This window comes from Cynocephalus volans, chromosome 1, assembly GCF_027409185.1.
Source record: "Cynocephalus volans isolate mCynVol1 chromosome 1, mCynVol1.pri, whole genome shotgun sequence".
Classification (NCBI taxonomy): Eukaryota; Metazoa; Chordata; class Mammalia; order Dermoptera; family Cynocephalidae; genus Cynocephalus; species Cynocephalus volans.
In genome coordinates this window covers 43848137-43869082 of record NC_084460.1, presented here as the reverse complement: position 1 = coordinate 43869082, position 20946 = coordinate 43848137, and the positions used below count along the sequence as shown (strand labels likewise).

At 38.3% G+C, this 20946-nt stretch overlaps 1 protein-coding gene across 2 annotated transcripts in view; it reads right to left on the bottom strand.

Moving 5' to 3' along the window:
• The window catches only part of ARFGEF2 (ADP ribosylation factor guanine nucleotide exchange factor 2), an 85484-nt gene that overhangs the window by 6238 nt on the left and 58300 nt on the right, over positions 1-20946 (bottom strand). For both annotated transcript variants that reach the window (XM_063080532.1, XM_063080526.1), the window contains exons 26-35: positions 17369-17520; positions 14100-14272; positions 11875-12035; positions 10337-10467; positions 10058-10187; positions 7731-7866; positions 6334-6472; positions 6172-6226; positions 4732-4846; positions 1430-1560 (exon numbers count right to left, since the gene is read on the bottom strand). In XM_063080532.1, the coding sequence (XP_062936602.1) occupies positions 1430-1560; positions 4732-4846; positions 6172-6226; positions 6334-6472; positions 7731-7866; positions 10058-10187; positions 10337-10467; positions 11875-12035; positions 14100-14272; positions 17369-17520 (1323 nt within the window). The remainder of the gene's footprint in view (positions 1-1429; positions 1561-4731; positions 4847-6171; positions 6227-6333; positions 6473-7730; positions 7867-10057; positions 10188-10336; positions 10468-11874; positions 12036-14099; positions 14273-17368; positions 17521-20946) is intronic.

The window sequence follows — 20946 nt, the reverse complement described above, 5'->3', positions numbered from 1 at the left end:
AAAAGGTAAACATAGAGTTACCACATGACTCAGCAATTTCACTCCTAGGTATATACCCAGGAGACATATGTCCACACAAATGTTCATAGTAGCATTATTCATAATGGCCAGACAGTGAAAATAACCCAAACGTCCATCAACTGATGAATGGATAATTAAAATGTGGTATAAACTATACAATGAAATGTTATTCAGCCATATATAAAAGAGGCTGGCTGGTTAGCACAGTTGGTTAGAATGTGGTGTTGATAATGCCAAGGTCAAGGGTTCGGATCCCTGTGCCAGCCAGCTGCCAAAACCAACAAAAAAAAATAAAAAGAATGAAGTACTGACACACGCTGCAACACTGATGAACCTGTAAAACATCATGCCTAGAGAAAGAAACCAGATGCTGAAGCTCACATGTTGTATAATTAAATACTGTATAATTAAATTATAAATTTAATTATGAAATGTCCAGAATAGACAAATCTATATAGAAAGTAGATTAGTGGTTGCCAGGGGAATAGGGAGTGACTGCTAATGGTTATAGCTTTCCTTTTGCAGTGATAAAAACATTCTCAAATAAGTGGTGATATTTGTACAACTTTATAAATATACTAAAACCACCGAATTGTACAATTAAAAAAATAAAAAAGGCAACCTTTGGGCTGGGATTTGGCCCCCAGATGTATTTTGTTCAGCAGCAATTATAAAATTTATATTAACTGCCAGTATATAAAATACAAGAGGTTTCTGTTATGAAAAAATCCTGACTCTGGCTCCTCTTGAAGTGGAGTATGGTCATGACTTAATGCACCTGGATAGCAACACACCAATGGAGCTGGGAGGTGGCTGCTGCTTTGGCTGGCTAGAGATTTCTGGTTTACCCCCGTCCCTACCCAGCCTGTCTCACTCGCTTATAGGATGTGCTAGCCCCTGAAGCATTTAAGTTTGCAACCCATGGTGAAAAGTTACTGCCCGACTTCTGGATACCCAATTCTCTATGTTTTTAAGAACCCCTCGTATACAAAAAGTTGCATACAAAAAACAAAAAGTGAACTTTCTGAAGGAAAAACTGGAATCTTTACATACACATTTTCCCTCTCATTTATTTATGGCTAAACTGTTTATCATTTGTGGGGAATATTAATATTCCCTGTGATAAGTAACACTTTTTTTGAAGTACTAAGGTAGGGGGATAGCATCTGAGCAGTGATTTGCTGGTAAACTGGTTCTCTAGGGAGTGGGAAAAAAAAAAAGTAACCCCTGAGTTTTAGCATTTGCTGATTTCTGTGCTGATTTCTCCCATCGTGGCTAATTTCAAGCTACCAATACGTCGCCACTGAATGTGGGGATGGAAAGAGATGAGTACGTCAGGCTTTGGAAAGCTGTATGAGGTGGCTCAAGCACACCATCACGCGCCCTTCCAGGGGTCTGCTGTCGTTACCTGGGCAGCAACCATGTGTTCTGCATCCTCTTTTTTGCTTGTGGCGGGGTAGAACACGATGTTGTCAATGGTCTGTATCAATTCCAACTGGACCACACACTTGATGAGGAGGCTGGCAAACAGTTTCTGATCTAGATTAGACGATAAAGATTAGCGCTAATAATGACTGAGCCAATACTGAGTAAACAGTCACCGAGCTCCTACTATGAGGGCACTTCAAAAGTTCACAGAAAAATAGAGTTGGAAGATAATAGGCATCTTTCCATGAACCTTTTGAAGTACCCTTGTATGTGCCGGGCACAATTCTTGATGCTGTAGCATGGCAATGAATAAACTGGACAAAAAAAATCCTTGCTCCCTTGGCACTGGCTGACAATAAATACTTAATTGTAAGATATACAGTTGATCCTCAGACAACATGGGTGTTAGGGGCACTGACCTCCCACGCAGTTGAAAATCCAGGTATAACTTTTGACTCCCTAAAAAACTAACTTGCGCCTTCCCCTGGGTAATGGCTGAGGTACACTGCACACCCCGAGCCTGTGGGGGTAAGGGGGGAATGTGTCTGTTGTTACTTAAGTACTAGGTAAGGACTTAACTACTAATAGCCTATTGTTTGGTTAGGTATGTTATGCATGCATTACATATGTAACCAAATATTTTCTAACACATTTATTGAAAAAGTTTGCATATAAGTGGACCCATGTACTTCAAACCCATGTTGTTCAAGGGTTTGCTGTAGCATGTCCAATGATGATGACATAAGGTAGAGAGAGGGACAGGAAGTGTCAGGGTGGGGTTGCAGGTTTAAATAAGCTAGTCAGGAAAGGTCTCTCTGAAACTGTGGTATTTGAGCAAAGACCTAAAGAAGGTGAGGGAAGCATCTGTGCAGGTCCTCTGTCCTTCAGTAAGTTTCTCTGCCACCTGATGGGCCACTCCTACAGACTGACTCTGAACTGTGCCCTAACCACAGGAGGTTCCAGGTTTTGCAGTAGCTGGCCTCCTAAAAGGCCAGAATCTGAGTTTTGGGCAGGCAAGGGAGTGGCTTTTCTAAGTTCTCAGTTTCTGGATCACTTTCTATCTATCCCAGAGGTAGTAGCTGATTTCTGCATTTCCTACTTCTGTATCCCTTAAGGGTGCTCTTTTACCCCTTTTAGTGGTTAACAACCTTTTCACTAGTTAACAACTCTTTATATTGAATTTTCCCTGTTGTAATTAGCAGGTGTCTTCCGTCTACTGATTAGACTCTGACTCCATCCATCCTTATGTTTTCAGTCCCTGGGGAGTCAGGGGAAGCGCACGTCTGTCTAGCACTTCCTAAGTGTTCGTTGATATGACTATAGTAAAAGTAGAGATTCTTTTTCTAACTTGTTGTTATTGAATGAGAATGGCAAAAACATTAAATAAAGGTTTTTGATGATAGTAAACAAGGGGGTTGAGTTGTCTTCAAGTTTTTGAAAGTAGCTGTGAAATAATATAAACATATAACAATTCTCCATGCACAATGTTTTAATTTTTAAAAAAAATACAGTTGAGTTGCAGCAGATGTATATTTATCTTATGCCAATTCAATTACACCATCTTGGACCAAAAAGAAAAAGAAAAAAAGAAACAACACTAATAGTACAAAGACTTTGCCTGAGACTTGGGATGAACAAATACACCGTTCCCTGGGGGAATGGAAGAAGGTGACTCCCAGGCACCTCTCAGTGCAGATGTCTTGTTTCACTGAGAGTGGTTTTCCCATCGAAAGAAATATGCACATTCCCCCACTCAAGCTAACCACTTTATGTAGAGCTGATGAAGAAACTACTCATTCTATCACTGGACACCGCAGAGAAACTGGCTATTGTGTCAGTCCCAACATGGGGCCTTTTAAATGGATTTCAAGGGTGACTAGTTTTATCCCTTCAAAGGATAATGGTGAGCACACATTGCTTTTGTCTAATGAGCTGCTTCATAGGTTAACTTCAATGTTAACACCTACAGCCTGGTGTATTGAGGATAGGGTGGGACTGCTATGAAGACAAATGATGGGGCACACAGCTTTCAAAGACCAGAATGACGCTTTAAAAGTTCCCTTTCCTCAGTCTGCCAAAAGTGTGTCTGAATCCCTACTCTACTACACATTGACAAATTATATCATCTGTCTAAGCCCTAGTTCACTCAAATATAATATAGTACCTCATTAAAGGCTAGTGTAGACTAAATGAGATTGCACACATGAAACACACGATATGGTGTCTGACACACTACAATTGTCAAATCTATTTTTTAAAGTGAAAGAAAGTAAAACATACTATAAGCAATACTGAGACAAAATGGCAAAAGTAATTTAAAACTTATATCCAGAAAAAGGATGTATAATACATAAGGAGCTCCTCCAAACCAATAAGAAAAGGACCAACAATCAATACAAAATGAGCAAAGATTATCAACGGGGAAAAAAATAGAAGTGGTTCTTAAATAAAAACTGCTAAATTTCACTAATAATCAGAAAATGCAAAATTAAATTATTCCAAAGAATACAAAATTTTATCTAGTTATTTCTAAAGATCATGTGAACAGGTACAACTTTAATGGACAGCAATCTCGAAATATCAGTCAAAATGACAAATGCACTTATCCATTGACCACACAATTCTATTACTAGAAATTTATTATATAAACTCACAAATGGAATATGTATTAGTTATTCAATGCAGTATTGTTTGTAACAGCAAAAGGTTAGAAATAATATAAATATCCATTAGTAGGGACCCAATTAAGCAAATAAAAGTGTCTACAGACTGAGATAATACATAATAGTATAAAAGAACGTGAAAGCTCTTTAGGTATTGATTTTGAATGATCTCTAAGATATATTAAGTGATAAAAGAATAATGCACAGTATTCCATAATTTATATAAAAAGGAATGGAGAATTCATATATAACCTTTTATATACAAGGATACTTCCAAACGTTTGTGGAAAGATTCGTATTATCTTTTTTTTCAGCTCTATACCTGAAGATCATATTATCTCTTAATGCTATTTTTCCACAAACTTTTGGAAGTACCTTCCTATGCGCCCGTATGTAAATATATATGTGTATGCGCTTGCTTGCATATGGATAAAATGATCTGTAAAGGTACATGAGAAACTGGCAACATTGGCTGCCACGGGGAAGGGAACGGGTAGATGGAGGCACAGGGCTAAAGGTGGCTTATGTTGCCCCTTTTGTGCCTTCTGAATATGTGAACCATGTAAGTGGTTTAAAACAAATGAAAACAAGCAAAAAACATTAAAAAAAGTGGCCTTACTTGCATATGGTCCACCCTTCCAACTGTCATCGGTTGGGTTAGAGAGCTGGCTCTGGCCTCTCTCAGAAGCATTTTTATCTATGCTGCTTAAAGACTGGCGGTCCAGATCCACATCCTAAATGCAAATCAGAGAGAAATACAACGCTCACTTCTCTTCATCCATAATTCGGCACCTGGGCAGAGATATGCCTGTTTTAACACTACTGGCCCAGCTTGACTCTGAGTGCCTTGCTCAGCTCAAAGTAAAATTATACTGCAAGCTTAATGTAGTATTTCTCAAGGGCTGCACTGGAGAGATTAAGAATTTTAATTATTTTTCCCCACCCCCATTAAAATTTCACACTTTCCTGTTCCAACTCAGAGGACATTTCTCTACATATTACGATTTAACAATGAGCGTGACACATTTTTTTTGTGACAAATTTTTAATGAGATCAAGTTCAAAAATAAATTAGTAGTGCAGTAGCTATGTAGCTATTTTTAAGTCAATAGCAGAAGACAGAATTAAAAAAGAAAATACTTAAATAATGTTTCATTTTTAAATTGCTGCATCCCAAGAGCCTTTTAAAATCTAATGGCCTTAGAGTTATTTGGGAATAGAAGTTAATAGTTCATCCCCCTGCCTCTATAAATCAAAGTATTATTTTAAAGGGAAATTTGAATTGGTTAGAACATGGTGTTATAACACTAAGGTGAAAGGGTTCAGATCCCCATACTGGCCAGCCACCAAAACACAACCAAACAAGTGAAATCTTAATTAAAACCTCACACAAAAAACAAGAACTACCATTTCTCTGGTGGAGAGGAAAGCACTACTTATTTAGGAGGCATTAAGGAAGGATAGTCACACCAAAGTGCTATTTATAACAGTGAAACACTATAACTGGCCTGAGAGTCCAACAAGGGAGAATTAAAGAAATTATAATTTGCAGCCACTGAAAAGGCTGTTCTCAAAGGAGAGTTAAGAATATGGAAAAATGCTCACAATGTTGTTAATAAATTATGTGCCAAGTGATCCCTCGTTTCAAACATGTGTGGGCCTACTAGGTGTGTATAGCCACACAAAGAAAAAGCCAGAAATGTAAACTGTTTTTTATTGGGTGAGGTGACTTATTTTCTTAATACTTTTCTGTACTTTAACAAAAAATATGTTAATGGACATAAACTGTTTTCATTTATTTTTGTTTGTTCATTTATTTATTTATTTATTTATTTTTTAGGTGGCTGGCCAGTATGGGGCTTTGAACCCTTGACCCTGGTGTTATAACACTGCATTCTAACCAACCGAGCTAACCGGCCAGCTCTCCTAACATGTACTGTTTTTAGATCTCATAACCTTTTTTACTCACTTCCCATCCAAAAGGTAAAAACTATATAGGCTGATTAATATTTTACTAAGATATGAGAAGAAAAGACAACCAAAAAAAAAAAAAATCCTACCAAATGCTTTTCGGATGAGTCTTCCTCCATTCCTACAGGTCTCCATGTCAGCAAACTTAAGCGAGTAGAAAAGAAGGAAAATGATCAATGTCAAAAGTAACTAGCAGCTTAAGACATCCACTAAACACAGAAATAAAGTATAACAACTACATTAACACTTACACATGTGGGATGGTTGTTTTGAAAATATCCAACATACAGTTGCAAGTTTCATCCCAGACATCAGGACTGAATTTCTCTCCACTGGATATTACTAAATTTTCTAAGCAATTTGTACCTGATCGAGCCAACTGTTCATTATCTGCAAAACGAAGCAGTACCTATCATTAAACTTCAACTGCTGTTTTGATGCCAGCCAGGATCTAGATGCTTTACATTGTGAGGTGGAGACTGCAACTGGTGGTTGTGTAGGCTTTTAATTAATGAAGCAATGCTATAACATTTATCATAGTTTTATTGCTAGGGATGAAAGAAGGTCAACATTTGGCTCCTTTAATTAACTGGCTCATGTATGAGAAATGGTAAAAGAAGATGAAAAATATTAGATCAGTGTTTACAAAAATGTAGTCACTCAAATACTACATTTCCAATTTTTCCATCTAAATGGTACCAACTATTTTGTCATTTATTTTAAAACTGAGTCACTTTTTTAAAAACATAACTAAATTTAGCCTTGTTTAAGCCAAAATTATCTATAGAATCTAGGTCTGATGTGCTACGTAGGTATTTTTCCTGATATACACTAAAATAAATACATAACTGTTCAAATAATTAGATATCTACTGATAAGGTTGTTGATTTTGACTCCAGCAGTATGAGGGTACTTCAAAAGTTCATGGAAAAGCAGAATTGAAACATAATACAGGGCCGACCCAGTGGCTCACTTGGGAGAGTGCGGTGCTGGGAGGGCAGCGGCGCTCTCGCCGCGGGCTTGGATCCTATATAGGTATGGCCGGTGCGCTCACTGGCTGAGTGCGGTGGGGATGACACCAAGCCAAGGGTTGCGATCCCCTTACCAGTCACAAAAAGAAAAAAAAAAAAGAAACGTAATACAAATCTTACCATGAACTTTTTGAAGTACCCTCGTACATTTCAAAAACATTTTACTATAGAGAATTTCAAACATACAAAAGTAGAAAGAATAGTATAATGCACAAAGGAACATCTTTCAAAATACAAAAATAACTACATCCCATCTTAAAGAAATGCTTTATAAACTGACTTGAGGGGATTGTTTTTATGTTCTAATTAAATTTAAAAATACAGGGCCGAGCCCGTGGCGCACTAGGGAGAGTGCGGCGCTGGGAGAGCGGCGATGCTCCCACCGCAGGTTCGGAGCCTATATAGGAATGGCTGGTGCACTCACTGGCTGAGTGCCCGTCACGATAAAAAGACAAAAAAAAATAAAAATAAAAAAATAAAAAATAAAAATACACATTTTCACAGATTAAATTATACACTGTACTCCATGGCATTACATCCATGCTTTTATACATCGAAAAAAATTAACCTCTCATTAAGGACTATGTAAGGAAAATGCCTAAAGACTTAAAGAATACCTTGTTTTACACACCACTGCAATTGTGCAAATACATCAGAAAGAAGAATTTCATTCAAAGCTTCATAAAATTGTGTAAATACGTCACAAATAGCATAAAGTGCATGATTGCAGGTTGTTGTCATCCACTCGGATTTCTGGAAAAAACATAAAAAGATAACACTTAAAAGCCACTCTCCCTGAAGTGAAATGGTCATTTTTGTGTACTACTAGCAAAACTATTCTCGAAAGCAATTTGGCAATATGTATCAACAATCTTGAAAATGTTCATACCCACTGACTCATGAGCGCTACTTCCAGGAATTGATCCTAAAGGAATAATCAAAGATTTGTGGGCAAAGATTAATGAATAAAGATGTTGACCACAACGGCAATTATATTCTGAAAACACAGATACAACCTAATGTCTAGCAATGTGGGCATTAAACTAAGTACACCCATATAATAGAATATTAAATAGTCATTCAAAATGATACTTAACAGTTTTAATGATCTGGAAAAAATGAACATGAGATTATAAAATCATGGAAAAGGGAAGTGTTGCTAAACATAATTGTAAAAGAGGAAAACTGATAGATTTGGTTATTTAAAAGCTAAAATATCACCCCCCCAAAATAAAAATTACAACAGGAAAAATCATCTGCAACTTATGTAAGAATATGCTACATTATTTATATATTTAAAAAACTTATAAGTCAATAGGAAGAAGATGAATAACCCAATAGATGGGCTAAGGATATAAAAGGCAATTCATAAAAAAAGAAACACACATGATCAATGACATGAGAGAAAATATACAACATCCTTAGCAATTCAAAAACCTTTTTTAGTGTGATACTTTTGGCCCATCAAATTAATAATTATTAACAGATTAAAATACAAAGAACTGGAGGAGGTATGGAGAAACAGGAACTCTCATGCATTGCTGACAAAAGTGTAAATGGCTACAGGTTTATTTGGAGGTCACCTTAGCAGTACGTATCAAAAGGCTGAGTAACATGCAAGCCCCAGACCTGGCAGTCAGTCCACTTGTCTTAAAAAAAAACAGAAATACACACCAAGGCCCAGGGTTCCATCCCTACACTGGCTAACAACAAAAAAACCCCAAAACAAAACAAAAACAACTTTATTAAAAAGAAAAAGAAAAGGAGAAATAAAGAACACAAGTAGAAGTGTAGCTACAAAAAATGTTCATTTCAGTGCTATCTAAAGAAAGAAAAACTGGAAACAACCTAAATGTCCATGGAGTGTGGAACATCCACAACAAAGAATATTTTGCAGCCATCAAAAACATCATGGAAGAAAAGTTACATTTGTGGGAAAAATACTCATGTACTAAGTTAAAAAAGCAATTTACATGTGTGGTGAGATTCAATTTTTGTAGAAAGAAAAAAAAAGGTGGATTTTCTCCCATCCTCCCCACACAAGCACCACCTGAGGGGCTTAACAGTGTCCACCTGTGGAAGACTAGAACTGTGGGTGTTTAAATTTTTCTTTTTGTCTGTTTTCTGGTTTTCCTGTAATAATTATGTATTTGTTTCATAATGAGGAAAAACCTAAGTTATTTTAAAGTTAAAGAAGATTAGAAAACTCTTTTCTATACTATGACCTCAACCATATTTAAACCATGTAGAAGACTGAGGGAAATTTGCCAAAATATTAACTCTAATTTCTGGATGGTAAAATTGTAAGTTTTTCTATATATCCCTAATATTCCATATTAAGCATATGCTACTTTTATACTGGGGTGAGGGAAGGAATAGATTTCCTAAAAGAAGGTAAAAAAAGTTACTCTCTTTTCTAAAAATCTTGAGATAGACTATCCTTTCCCTACTCCTCTATTTCTATGAAACAAATAACAAAAACACTTAGAGGCATTAAGTGTACTTTGAAAAAAAAAAAGGCCTAATATTCACCATCATCTCAAGTGTACCTTCATTAAAAAGTCTTAAGGGACCAGAGACATTCCACTTTCTACTGACTGCTTAGAGGTCGATATGAACAAAACAACTAAGATGACCAGGCAGGAGCCCTGCTGAATTGGCAGGTACAATGCCCAAGGGCCAAGTGGGCAGACCATGGGGATTTATTTCCTCTCTACCTTCTCCTGATGGTGAGAGTCTCTAAGAACTAACTGATACCGGTAGGAGAGTGCCAGGAAGGGTGTTTCCATTTTTACAACATACCTTAAGTAGCTCAGTATTCAAGACCTCTGGGTAGATGAGGACACAATTGCCTTGCCCACCCACCCACCTCCCCCCAGGCAGATACAGGCCAAACAGCCTTTCTCCCCATCATACCCAGGGCACTGCTGTGGTTACCACCTACCTCTGACTGTTGCTCAGGGAGTTTCATATTGTCAAAAATCCGAAACACGATTCTGAATAAGTCCTGCCACCAGTGCTTTTCAAAGGTGTGGCCATAGCTCTTCATGATCTCAAACATGACTGTGAGTCCTCTGCAGGAAACAAAGCCAGGCACAGAAGAGAAAATGGGTGGGGGAAGAGAACAACAAAAAAGGGAGTGGGAGAGAATGGGGTCAGGCAAGCAAGTAACTGAGGTTCATTTCAGTGATGTAAGGGGCCACTGCAACGGAGACATGGTTACCTTGTCCGTACATCTAACTTGCATCTGTTAATGATGCAGGAAAGCTCAAATAAGATGGGGAACCAGCCTCGAACCCAGACTCTGTCACCAGGAGCTACATTCATATCATCACTTGTATATTCTTGTAGCACCTACAATGAAAGTCACATCTCAGATGTAAACTAAGCAAGCAAAAAGAAAGGGAACTATACAAAGATTAAGACCCCACAGATTATCCTCTCCTAAAAAGCTGTTATTCAGCAAGGGTACAGTGAGGAATCCCAAGGAGAAAGAGATATTCCTGGCCCAAAGTGCACATAAAGTTTCCCCATATGAACCTATGAACCTTAGTGGGTTTTAGAACAAGTTGAGTGGGGCAGATCACTGGAGGTGTTACATTAAGAAGAGCACTAAAGGTCAAAGCAAAATATCCAGGATGATTCAATATCTTAGATCTTTCTGGAACATTACTATAATACATATTACTTAAAATAATAGCAACAGCAGCAGCCACTATTTACTGAGTGCTTGTTATGGGCCAGGAACTTAAAGTGCTTTACATGGAGTAACAATTCTCACAACAATCTCAAGAGGCAGGTAGAAATAATGGTCCCATTTTATAGATGAGTTAACTGAGGCACTAAGAGCTTAAGTAAGCTGCTCAAGATTATACAATTAGAGTTGGCAGTCTTTTCACAGTCTGGATGTGAAGCCCTACTCTCTGTGCTATCTCTGGGATTTCCACCTTTCTGCTCTGTAATCACTCTTGAAATGGTATTGGAATTTCTTTGTCAACTCTGGTTATCTAACACTAGGCAATTTCTCTCTGTGCTTCAGTTAACTCCCCTGTACACTGAGATATAAATACCTATCTCACAGGTTTGAAGTGGTGACTAAAGGAATCCATACAAAGAAAACACCAAAATAGTGCCTGACAAGTACTTAGTGCTCAATTAACCTTGGCTCTCATTATCTCACACCTAAATGAGTTGTGTGGGAATCAGACATATCATCTTAGGGGTCTACAGTTCTATAAGAATACTTAAGAAGAGATCTGTATAGGCCATCATAGTTCAGCTTGTTTCCACCCAATTTCAGTGTTTTGGTACTCTGTCATTTAAATTAAGTAGGCATCTTTAGAAGATTTAGACATAGCAAAAAAATCCCAAACATTTTTCAGGAGAAAACAAAAGGTGATTTTTAAATGTGATTTCTCAAGCACATCACAATAGCATAATGTTATTTTCTAAAAGGGCGGTTTTCTTTCAAATAAAAAAGTCTAGCTTCCTGAGTGTTGTCAAAATGCAAAAGCTAAAATACTATTATCTTCTACATACACAATCTGCAGAATACCATATAAAAGTTCAGTATGAATAAAGTAAATAATTTCGTATATACAAAACAAAGAAGAGGTATACCCCCTGCAATGGCAACATTTTCAAATAAACCCTGAGTTTAGGGCAAACATACATTTCTAAAAGAGTATCTGAAAAGATCTTCATCAGGGGCAAGGGTTTTTCCCTTCACTGCCCATGTGAATGAGGAGAGGAAAAATGTACCCGAGGCCTATCAGAGACGTATTTCCCACAGAAACGAATGAGCCGGATAGCTTCCATGCTAGTGTCAGGGAATGCAGCATTGCAGGCAAACTCTGATAAGCACTTCACAGCATCCTGAAAGGAATCGATGGCTGCAGGGAAATGGTGCTGGAAAATAGTTGCTGGGAAACACAAGGCACATTTTCATAAGATCAGGAATTAGAAACAGGGATTAACACACACACACACACACACACACACACACACACACACACACACACACAGATCAGAAATTAACTAACACACACACACACACACACACACACACACACACACACACACACACACACACACAGATCAGAAATGATTACCTTCACTGAAATCTTAAAAAAGCATGTTAGTATCTCTGGAAGACAGCTTTTCTGATTAACACATTATTCAAGAATGAATGCATTGAGTACAGCTTGTACTAAACTGGTTTCCTGAGCTCAAACAATGATTTAAAGGCCCAAATATCCATTCATTCAACATATATTACTGAGTGCCAACTATTTGCAAGCATGACCCAATGCCTTAGCACTTTCATGGAGACCAAGTAAACGTGATCAAGTTGTTATGTGATCAAAGACAGAACCCAGGTACTTCTGGTCCATCTAGAGTGCAGGGACACTGCACCAACTCTGGGCTGCACTGCTTGGGTGTGAGTCCTGGCTCTAGCACTTTCTAGCTGGATGACCTTGGGCAAGTTGTTCTACTTGACTTTTCTATGCCTCAGTTTTCTCTTTGGTAAAATGGAGGAAACAGTGGTACAATCGGTTCTCATTATTCACAGTAGTTATGCTTTATAAAGTCACCGTGAACACTGAATTAGAAAATACTAAACCACCACTCCTAGGATAAATATGGGGTTAGGTTCCTGTGAGTCAATACACAACATCGTTGTATGTGTGTTTCTTTTTAAAGGCACCTTATTTAATACACATTGTTGATCCATTAACATTGAACTCACACCAACAGTACTATAACTCATGCCTGAAGGAAGCATTTGTAATTTCTCCATGAGATACATCATGGCCTTTCTGCACTTAGGAATACTAGCCAGTGTATCAGCCAGCCACCAAAAAAACCCAAATGAACAAAAAGGAATACTAGCCAGCACTCAGCACTACGCTTGGGGACCATTTTAAACAGCAAAACCACCAACAAAAAGCACAAAAACATGAAAAATGTGACACTCAAGAGACAAAAGAAAGGATACTTGTTTATGGTATGAGAGCTGATATAAGAAGCTAGAGCAGCTAGTAATACTGTATTATATATTTCTTTGTTTTGTTTTGTTTTTCGGCGGCTGGCCAGTACAGGAATTGAACCCTAGATCAGCACCGCACTCTAAGCAACTGAGTTAACTGGCCAGCCCTGTACTGTATATTTCCAGATAGCTAGAAAAGAAGATCTTAAATGTTATAAATGAAATACAAAGAAATGATAAATGTTTAGGTGATAAGATATGCTATTCTGATTGGATCATTACATAATACATGCATTATTGAAACAACAAATTGTACACAATAAAAATGTACAATTAAAAATAAATTAGGGACGTGGCTCACTTGGTAGAGTGTGGTGCTGACAACACCAAGTCAAGGGTTAAAATCCCCTTACTGGTCATCTTTTAAAAAAAGAAAAAAAAATAATAATAATTAAAAATAAATAATTAAAAAATACAAAAAAAATTTACACAATTTTATAAGTAGAAAATCCTAAGACATACATTAAAAAAAAAAAAAGAAGCTTAGTAGAACTCAATAAATGAGTTTAGTGAGGTTGTGAGATACAACATCAACTGAGGCAAAAAAAAAAAAAAGCTAGAGCATCACTCTGTTCCACCTCAGCTGAGAATGTGCACTTTAGGTGACTCAAGTTTTTTGCTATTCTGTGCATGCACACGCCGGCAAATGACACAAAAGCACCATGAGTACTGGTTTTGGGGTGACATATATTTTAGTGAGTAGGCGAATCAGCAAACATGGAGCCCACTAGTAGTAAAGATCAACTGCATTTCCTTCAAAGGACTGATGTGAGGATTAATACATGTTAATTGCTTAGAACATCACCTGGCACATTATTATATCACAGCATAGGTAAAGCAAGGAAGCCCCTTTAGATAGAAAAATAGATAGTAAATAAGCAGCCACACTTTTAGACTTGCAGTGGGACACTGGTCAGGAGGGAACAGAGGCACTTACTGACGATGTGGCCTGTGGTCTGGAAGGCTAGCTCCACAATGTTCCCGTCATGATCAGAGGCCGCCTGGTGGAACACTGCAAAGATGTTCTTCCAGCCTGAGCGGATGTTGGCCGCCTGGGAATTCACCATCTGGGCAATGCAGCGGATCACCATGTCCCGGATGGTTGGAGATCTGAGGAAGGAATGGGACAGCCACATCATCTCTATGGGAATACTTCATGGAAAGATTATTATCTTTCAGTTCTATTTTTCCGTGAACTCTTTGAAGTACCCTCGTAGAGTCAGCCCTCAGTATCTGTGGGGGATTGGTTTCAGGACTTCCCCTGGGTACCAAAATCCAAGGATGCTCAAGTCCCTGATAGAAAATGGCGTAGTATTTGTATATAATCTACACACATCCTCCTGTATACTTAAAATCATCTCTAGATTATTCATAATATCTAATACAATATAAATGCTATATAAATAGATGTTATATTATTCAGAGAATAATGACAAGGAAAAAAGGTCTGTATGTGTTCAATACAGACCCATTTTTCCCCCCCAAATATTTTCAATCCACTCTTGGTTGAATGTATGAATGCAGAACCCATGGATACAGAGGGCCAACTGTACTTTGGAGAATGGAAAGAGAAATGAACACAGCTCATCCCTTAGAAGGTTTGCTCAAAAAAATTTTTTTAAAGCACACAGTAAACCACATTCATTTAAGCTTTGTTCCCTTTCCTCTTGTTTCCATTCTGAAGCCAGCATGATGCCTAGAGCTAGCACCACCATCCTGCAATCAGGAAAGAATAGACTCAAGGATGAAAAGCCGACCCCATGGACAGCAGAACAGAAGGATGGAAAGAGCCCGGGTCTGCAGTGACAATTTGTGCTATGGAATCAAAGGTGGGACAGTCTGACTCTGACTTCATGCAACGTAAACAATGCACAGCCTTGTGGTGTAAGGCATTGTTAATTTTTCTGGCCCAAAACATTTCAACCAATATACTTGTAATGCTGCCACAAAGAGATATTAACTATTACTAAATTCTTAGTGCATATCCTCTTAAATTTTTGGTCAGGGATATACATTTATGATAAACACATATACTCATACGTGGACTGAAGTATCCATACATAATTTAAGATGCAATATTTTTAATTTAATTACTACAAAACAAAACCTGAGGAAAGAAAAAATGGCCTATTTTCTGAAACAGCTGCAAGGTTAAATATGGAATCACCTGAATACTTGTGCATATATGTCTTGCAACCTATTAAGGCAGAGTTCCCTATGGGGGAACTCTATTATCTCACAAATAACATGAAGCAAAGCTATGCAAACCTATCACTTTTATAGCAGTAGCTTTGAAAGTCATTAGAGTGACCTTGGGACTGCAGATTTGACTTTCAAATTTCATTTGTCTTAAGATAACATTCACATTTGTCCTGGACCCATTCTAAGTGAGAATACAAAAAGCCATTTAGAGAAGGCAAGGAGAATGTCAAAACAGAGTTGAAAATTAACTAAAAGTCCACAAAGTAAATATGCCACCTCCAGATAATGGAGGTTCAACTACATACCTAGGTAACTTCAATACATAATAAAACTGAATCATAATTATATGCCAATGGAGATAAAGGAACTTGTTGGCAAAAACGATATATTTTAAAGCAGTTTTTGTCTGATTGTTAAAAGTAATATGATGACAGTAAGTTTTAAAAAATGCAGAAGTATAATGAAAAAAAATTCCTTTACATGATGGTGTTTCATATGGAATGATGCATAGTAGTATCTTTATTATACTGCCTGTCCAATTCTATATCCTGTCCTTTTCACTAACTTACTTCACATTCCTGACATTATAAACTTTATGAACATTTTAAACTGCTACACAATATTCCATATTGTGGCTATACCAACATTTACGTTAACACTTCCATAATTAGGTGGGTTTTTTTTAAAACTAGTTTGTGTGACTCACAATGTTTTACTGTATTTCAAATGAGTTATATAAGTGTAGAATTACTGAGTCAATTGGCACAAAAATATTAAGGGTCTTGACGCATGTCATCAAAATGCTTTTGAAATGTTATCCCAAGGGATAGTCTCACCAACAGTGCCTGAGAGTGGCTGGCAATGTGTGATTCTAAACTCACAGGGCCCCTTTCTAAAAGTAAAAAGGATGGTGTAATTAAAATTGGGTGACCCTCACTTTCATAACACACGCAATTTGCTTCTGTGAAACTACTTGCTGTGTGACAAGATAGACTGATTAAGTTTAAACAGTGTTTGAATTGCTTAGAAAATGTTGTTGTTTGAAAATCCCCCTCAGCTCTTCAGCTCCCTTGACAGAAGTTAAAAGCTAAATATTAGCCTGCACTTAGAGAAGTCTGAATTTTGTTTGCTGTTCCCCACCCAAGCTGCCCCTGAGTAACTGGCTTGTTTCAGCTTCTGTTGTCAGCTTGCGCTAGGCCTCCCCAAACCCCCCTCCTCATGCCAGGAGGGTATGTGTTTCTGTGTGTGAATATGATAACTATAAGTGTGTGACTATTTGATAATTTTAACTATGTGACTAATGTAAAAATGCGCCTTTAAAAAAAACCCCTAAACTTCAAGTCAGGGCTGTTCTCTTCCGAGAGTTTCTTGGAGAGACAGTAGCCAGCCGGCCAATAAAGACCCCCTTTTAAATTCTCAATTGGGTATTCTGGTTCCTTTTCCGTGCAGCAGCCTCACAACATAATAAACTCCTGTACAACCATCACCTACCTGCAACTATTATCAATTCAGGGCCCCTTGTCAAAAACAGGAATTTTTAAAAGTTTTCTTAATTGCTGTATTCTTAGCACTTAGTGTAGTACTTAGCAGAGAGCAGACCTCAATAAATATAGGCTGAGTGAATGAATGAATAGGACAAGCAAGAGGGACTGGCATCCTGACCTCTTTTGTCATCTCCCTAGGGCAGAAATGCTGGGTCACAGAAATTTTGTCCTTGTTTGAGAATGCTTCAGCAGTGGCTCTTTCTCTAAATTCCCTCAGTACCAGCCCCAATAAGGATGCATGACATATTTCTCACATGACATATTTTCATCTGTCTTCCTGGGAAAGGTTACACACAAATATTAGTGTGATTTACTTAAGGATATTTGATATGAATCACAGTCTGTTCATTCTATTTGCATCCAACAACAACGGAGGTAAAAATTAATCATGTGTGTAGTGTTAGGCAGGCTTTTTAGGCCCGCAAGGGGGAATATGACCAAGGGTCTTCAATGCATATACCTGTTTTTCTTCATAATATGCTCAAATGGCCTCAGAAAATCCTTCTGGAAACGGAAGTTGGCTAATTCTCCCTTCTCAAGAAACTTCATGGAGAGCTGCCTTAATGAGTCAACGGCAAAGATAGCCACATCTTCGTTGGGGTTACAGCCAACCTGATTAAGAACAGGAAATGAAGTGAAACAGGCACAGTCTAACAGTTGCGGATGTGGGACTCTGAACATCAAAGATGGACAGCGTATCTTCAAAACAAACACTCTGGAGGGCTGGCTGGTTAGATCAATTGGTTAGAGCATGGTGTGGCCAACCCTAAGGTCAAGAGTTCAAATCCCTGTACTGGCCAGCCGCCAAACAAAACAAAACAACAACAACAAACATTTTGGGGAAACACAACCAAGGAGAAAAGAAGGGCCGGCCCGTGGCTCACTCGGTAGAGTGCGGTGCTGATAACACCAAGGCCATGGGTTCGGATCCTATATAAGGATGGCCGGTTTGCTCACTGGCTGAGCGTGGTGCTGACAACACCAAGCCAAGGGTTGAGATCCCCTTACCGGTCATCTTTTTAAAAAAAAAAAAAAAAAAGGAGAAAAGAAAATATTATTTCTTGGCTAAGATCTGTCCAATTTTATTTAAGTATAATGATGAAAAAAATCAGTATCGTACATTTAAAGTGCTTTCAAAACGTGCTATTTAATTTTTTAAATTGTAAAATAGGCCTAACAAAATTTACCATCTTAACCATTTTTAAGTGTACAGCTCAGTAATGTACATTCACACTACTTTGGAACCAATCTCTAGAACTCTTTCCATCTTACAAAATGAAACTCTGCACACATTAAACAATAACTCCCCAGGTACTATTTAATTTTATCCAAATATATATGAAGGGTCAAAAGACTTTATAGTCTATGGAAAGCCTTTTCATACTTTCCCAATGTCTGTCACCTAAAGCAAATTATTATAAATGAATATCATCAGCCTTGAAAAATTCTGCATTAACACTGAGGCTTTTCAATTTCCTTAAAAATTGTACCTGTCAGTGTAGACAACCACGTCCAGATCCTGTTTCATTTTTACACCAACTTAGTAAAAATGCTGCTCCTTGACGTCCCATCCTCCCCAAGCCTCCCTAAAATTAAACTGCATGTGAGCTCTGGAAAAAAAAAAACTGTACTTGTCTATGGTTTAGCTACTTTTAGGGACTGGAGTCACAGGTATATATTTGATTGGTGCTTTTCAGACTTCCCCCTCAAGAAAATCCCTAAAGCAGAGTGAGGGAATGTTTCCCACCTGCCCCCCCCCAATGTATCTGTGTGCATCCTGCAGTGACCCACTTCAAGTGAGAAATTTCACAGACATGTGGTCTGACCTGAAAATGTTTATACACGGACTACTATTTGGCAGTTAAAAAGAGAGAGTAAACTCGGCCTTTAAAAGAAAAAAAATCCTGACACATGCTATGACATGGATGAACCTGGAGGACATTATGCTGAGTGCAATAAGCCAGTTACGAAAGGACAAACACTACCTGATTCCACTTACATGCGGTACCTAGAGTAGTCAAATTCATTGAGACAGATAGTAGAATGGTGGTTGCCAGGGGAAAGGGGAAGAGGAATGGAAAGGTACTGTTTAGTGGGCATAGAGTTTCAGATTTGCAGAATGAAAAAACTCCTGGAGAACTGTTGCACAACAATGTAAATGTACTTAACACTACCGAACTGTACAGTTAAAAATGGGTAAAATGGTAAATTTTATATTATGTATATTTTATCACAATTAAAATAAAAAAGAGGGGCAGGCCAGTTAGCCTCACTCGGTGGAGCATGGTGCTGATAACACCAATGTTAAGGGTTTGGATCCCTGTACCAGCCAGCTGCCAAAAAAAATCAAATAAAAAGAAAATACAGGGCCGGCCTGTGGCTCACTCGGGAGAGTGCGGTGCTGATAACACCAAGGCCCCGGGTTCGGATCCCATATAGGGATGGCCGGTTCGCTCACTGGCTGAGCATGGTGCTGACAACACCAAGCCAAGGGTTAAGATCCCCTCACCGGTCATCTTTAAAAAAAAAAAAAAGAAAATACAAAAGAACAAATCTATATATGCTAACGCTGCTAAATCTTTAAGATTCCTTGATAAGTGGAAGAAGTTACAAAATGCTATGTGCAATACTATTTATGCTTTTTAAAAAAGCAAAACAAACCAAGAAAAAAAAATCTATATTTCTATGCGTACATACATATGTACATGCATAGAAAAATGTCAAAAGAATATACACCAAACTGGTAAGGATCATGAGCTCAGGGGAGGGCCAGCTGTGTGTGTCGGGGGGGAGGGTAGGGGGGTGGTCAAAGGTATTTTTCACTGTATTTTTTTTTTTTTTTTGTCCTTTTTTGTGGCCGCGCTCAGCCAGTGAGCGAACCGGCCATCCCTATATAGGATCCGAACCCACGGCGGGAGTGCTGCTGCGCTCCCAGCGCCGCACTCACCCGAGTGAGCAACGGGATCAGCCCTGCTGTAATTTTTTTAAAAGGGGAACAAGTTCATATAATGTGTGTTCATGTAATTAGCAATTAATAAAAAGAATATTCCCCTTCTAAAAATCCAGGTAGAACAGACATTTCAGGTATACACACCATACTTGTGTAGCTTTGCTCACCCAGGACACAGTATCTGTGCCCTAGTTTAGAAGAGCATCACATGACTGCTCAAATGACCCTGCTAGCATCCTGACAGCTGTTACAGCTTTACTCAGCCACCCACATTTCTTCAAACCCATGAGATTCTCACGTGCTCCAGTGCACAAAGGGAAGCAGAACATCTTTCCAAGGTGGTGGAAAGAATTAAGAGCCCCAAAGTGAGCAAATGAGTTTTCCACAACTTGGGGCTTAACAGTGCTGATTAGATGGAACAGACATTTGTAATGAAGTTGACAACCATGAAATGTCTAATTACTACCTGCCAACTTATGTCACAAGCTTGCTTGTAAGTGGCCCATTCATAACTGAGAACTGGCATGCAATGAATCTTGACAACAGAATCAAAGGTGGGAAAAGTAACCTATACAAACTGATGTTCCCTCCCAAAAAAAGAAGCCCCACTGAACCTGAAATCTAGACTTTGAAGAGTTGGGAAAATGTTTACTGAAACACTTTTGGACAGTCATGTTTGAGAGAACAAAGGATTCCACAGCTGTCAGCCAACAGCTCTTGTGGAACACAAGAGCAATGTTAGCTCTAGCTTAGCTGTCACAGGCTTGGACAAGAATACAAGGTAATGGTAATGAGTCACATTTTCTTTCTCAAGCAAGTGCACATCAATTATTTCAACTGGTCCAATAAGAATTTGTTTACCCAGAATGGTGGGAAAGATGGTGCTGAGTTAGTTGATTACTTTGAATGAAAGGGTTACCATTCGCTCAGCAAATAGTTCCTCTGGGTCATGCACAGGCTCCTGCACCCCTCTCTGCTCACCGAGGGCTCACATGAGAGGCCACCTCCATAGAGAGGGCTTCTCTGATCTGGCCATCTCAACAACCCAGACACACTGCATTTCTCACAAGTTATTTTATCATAAAATA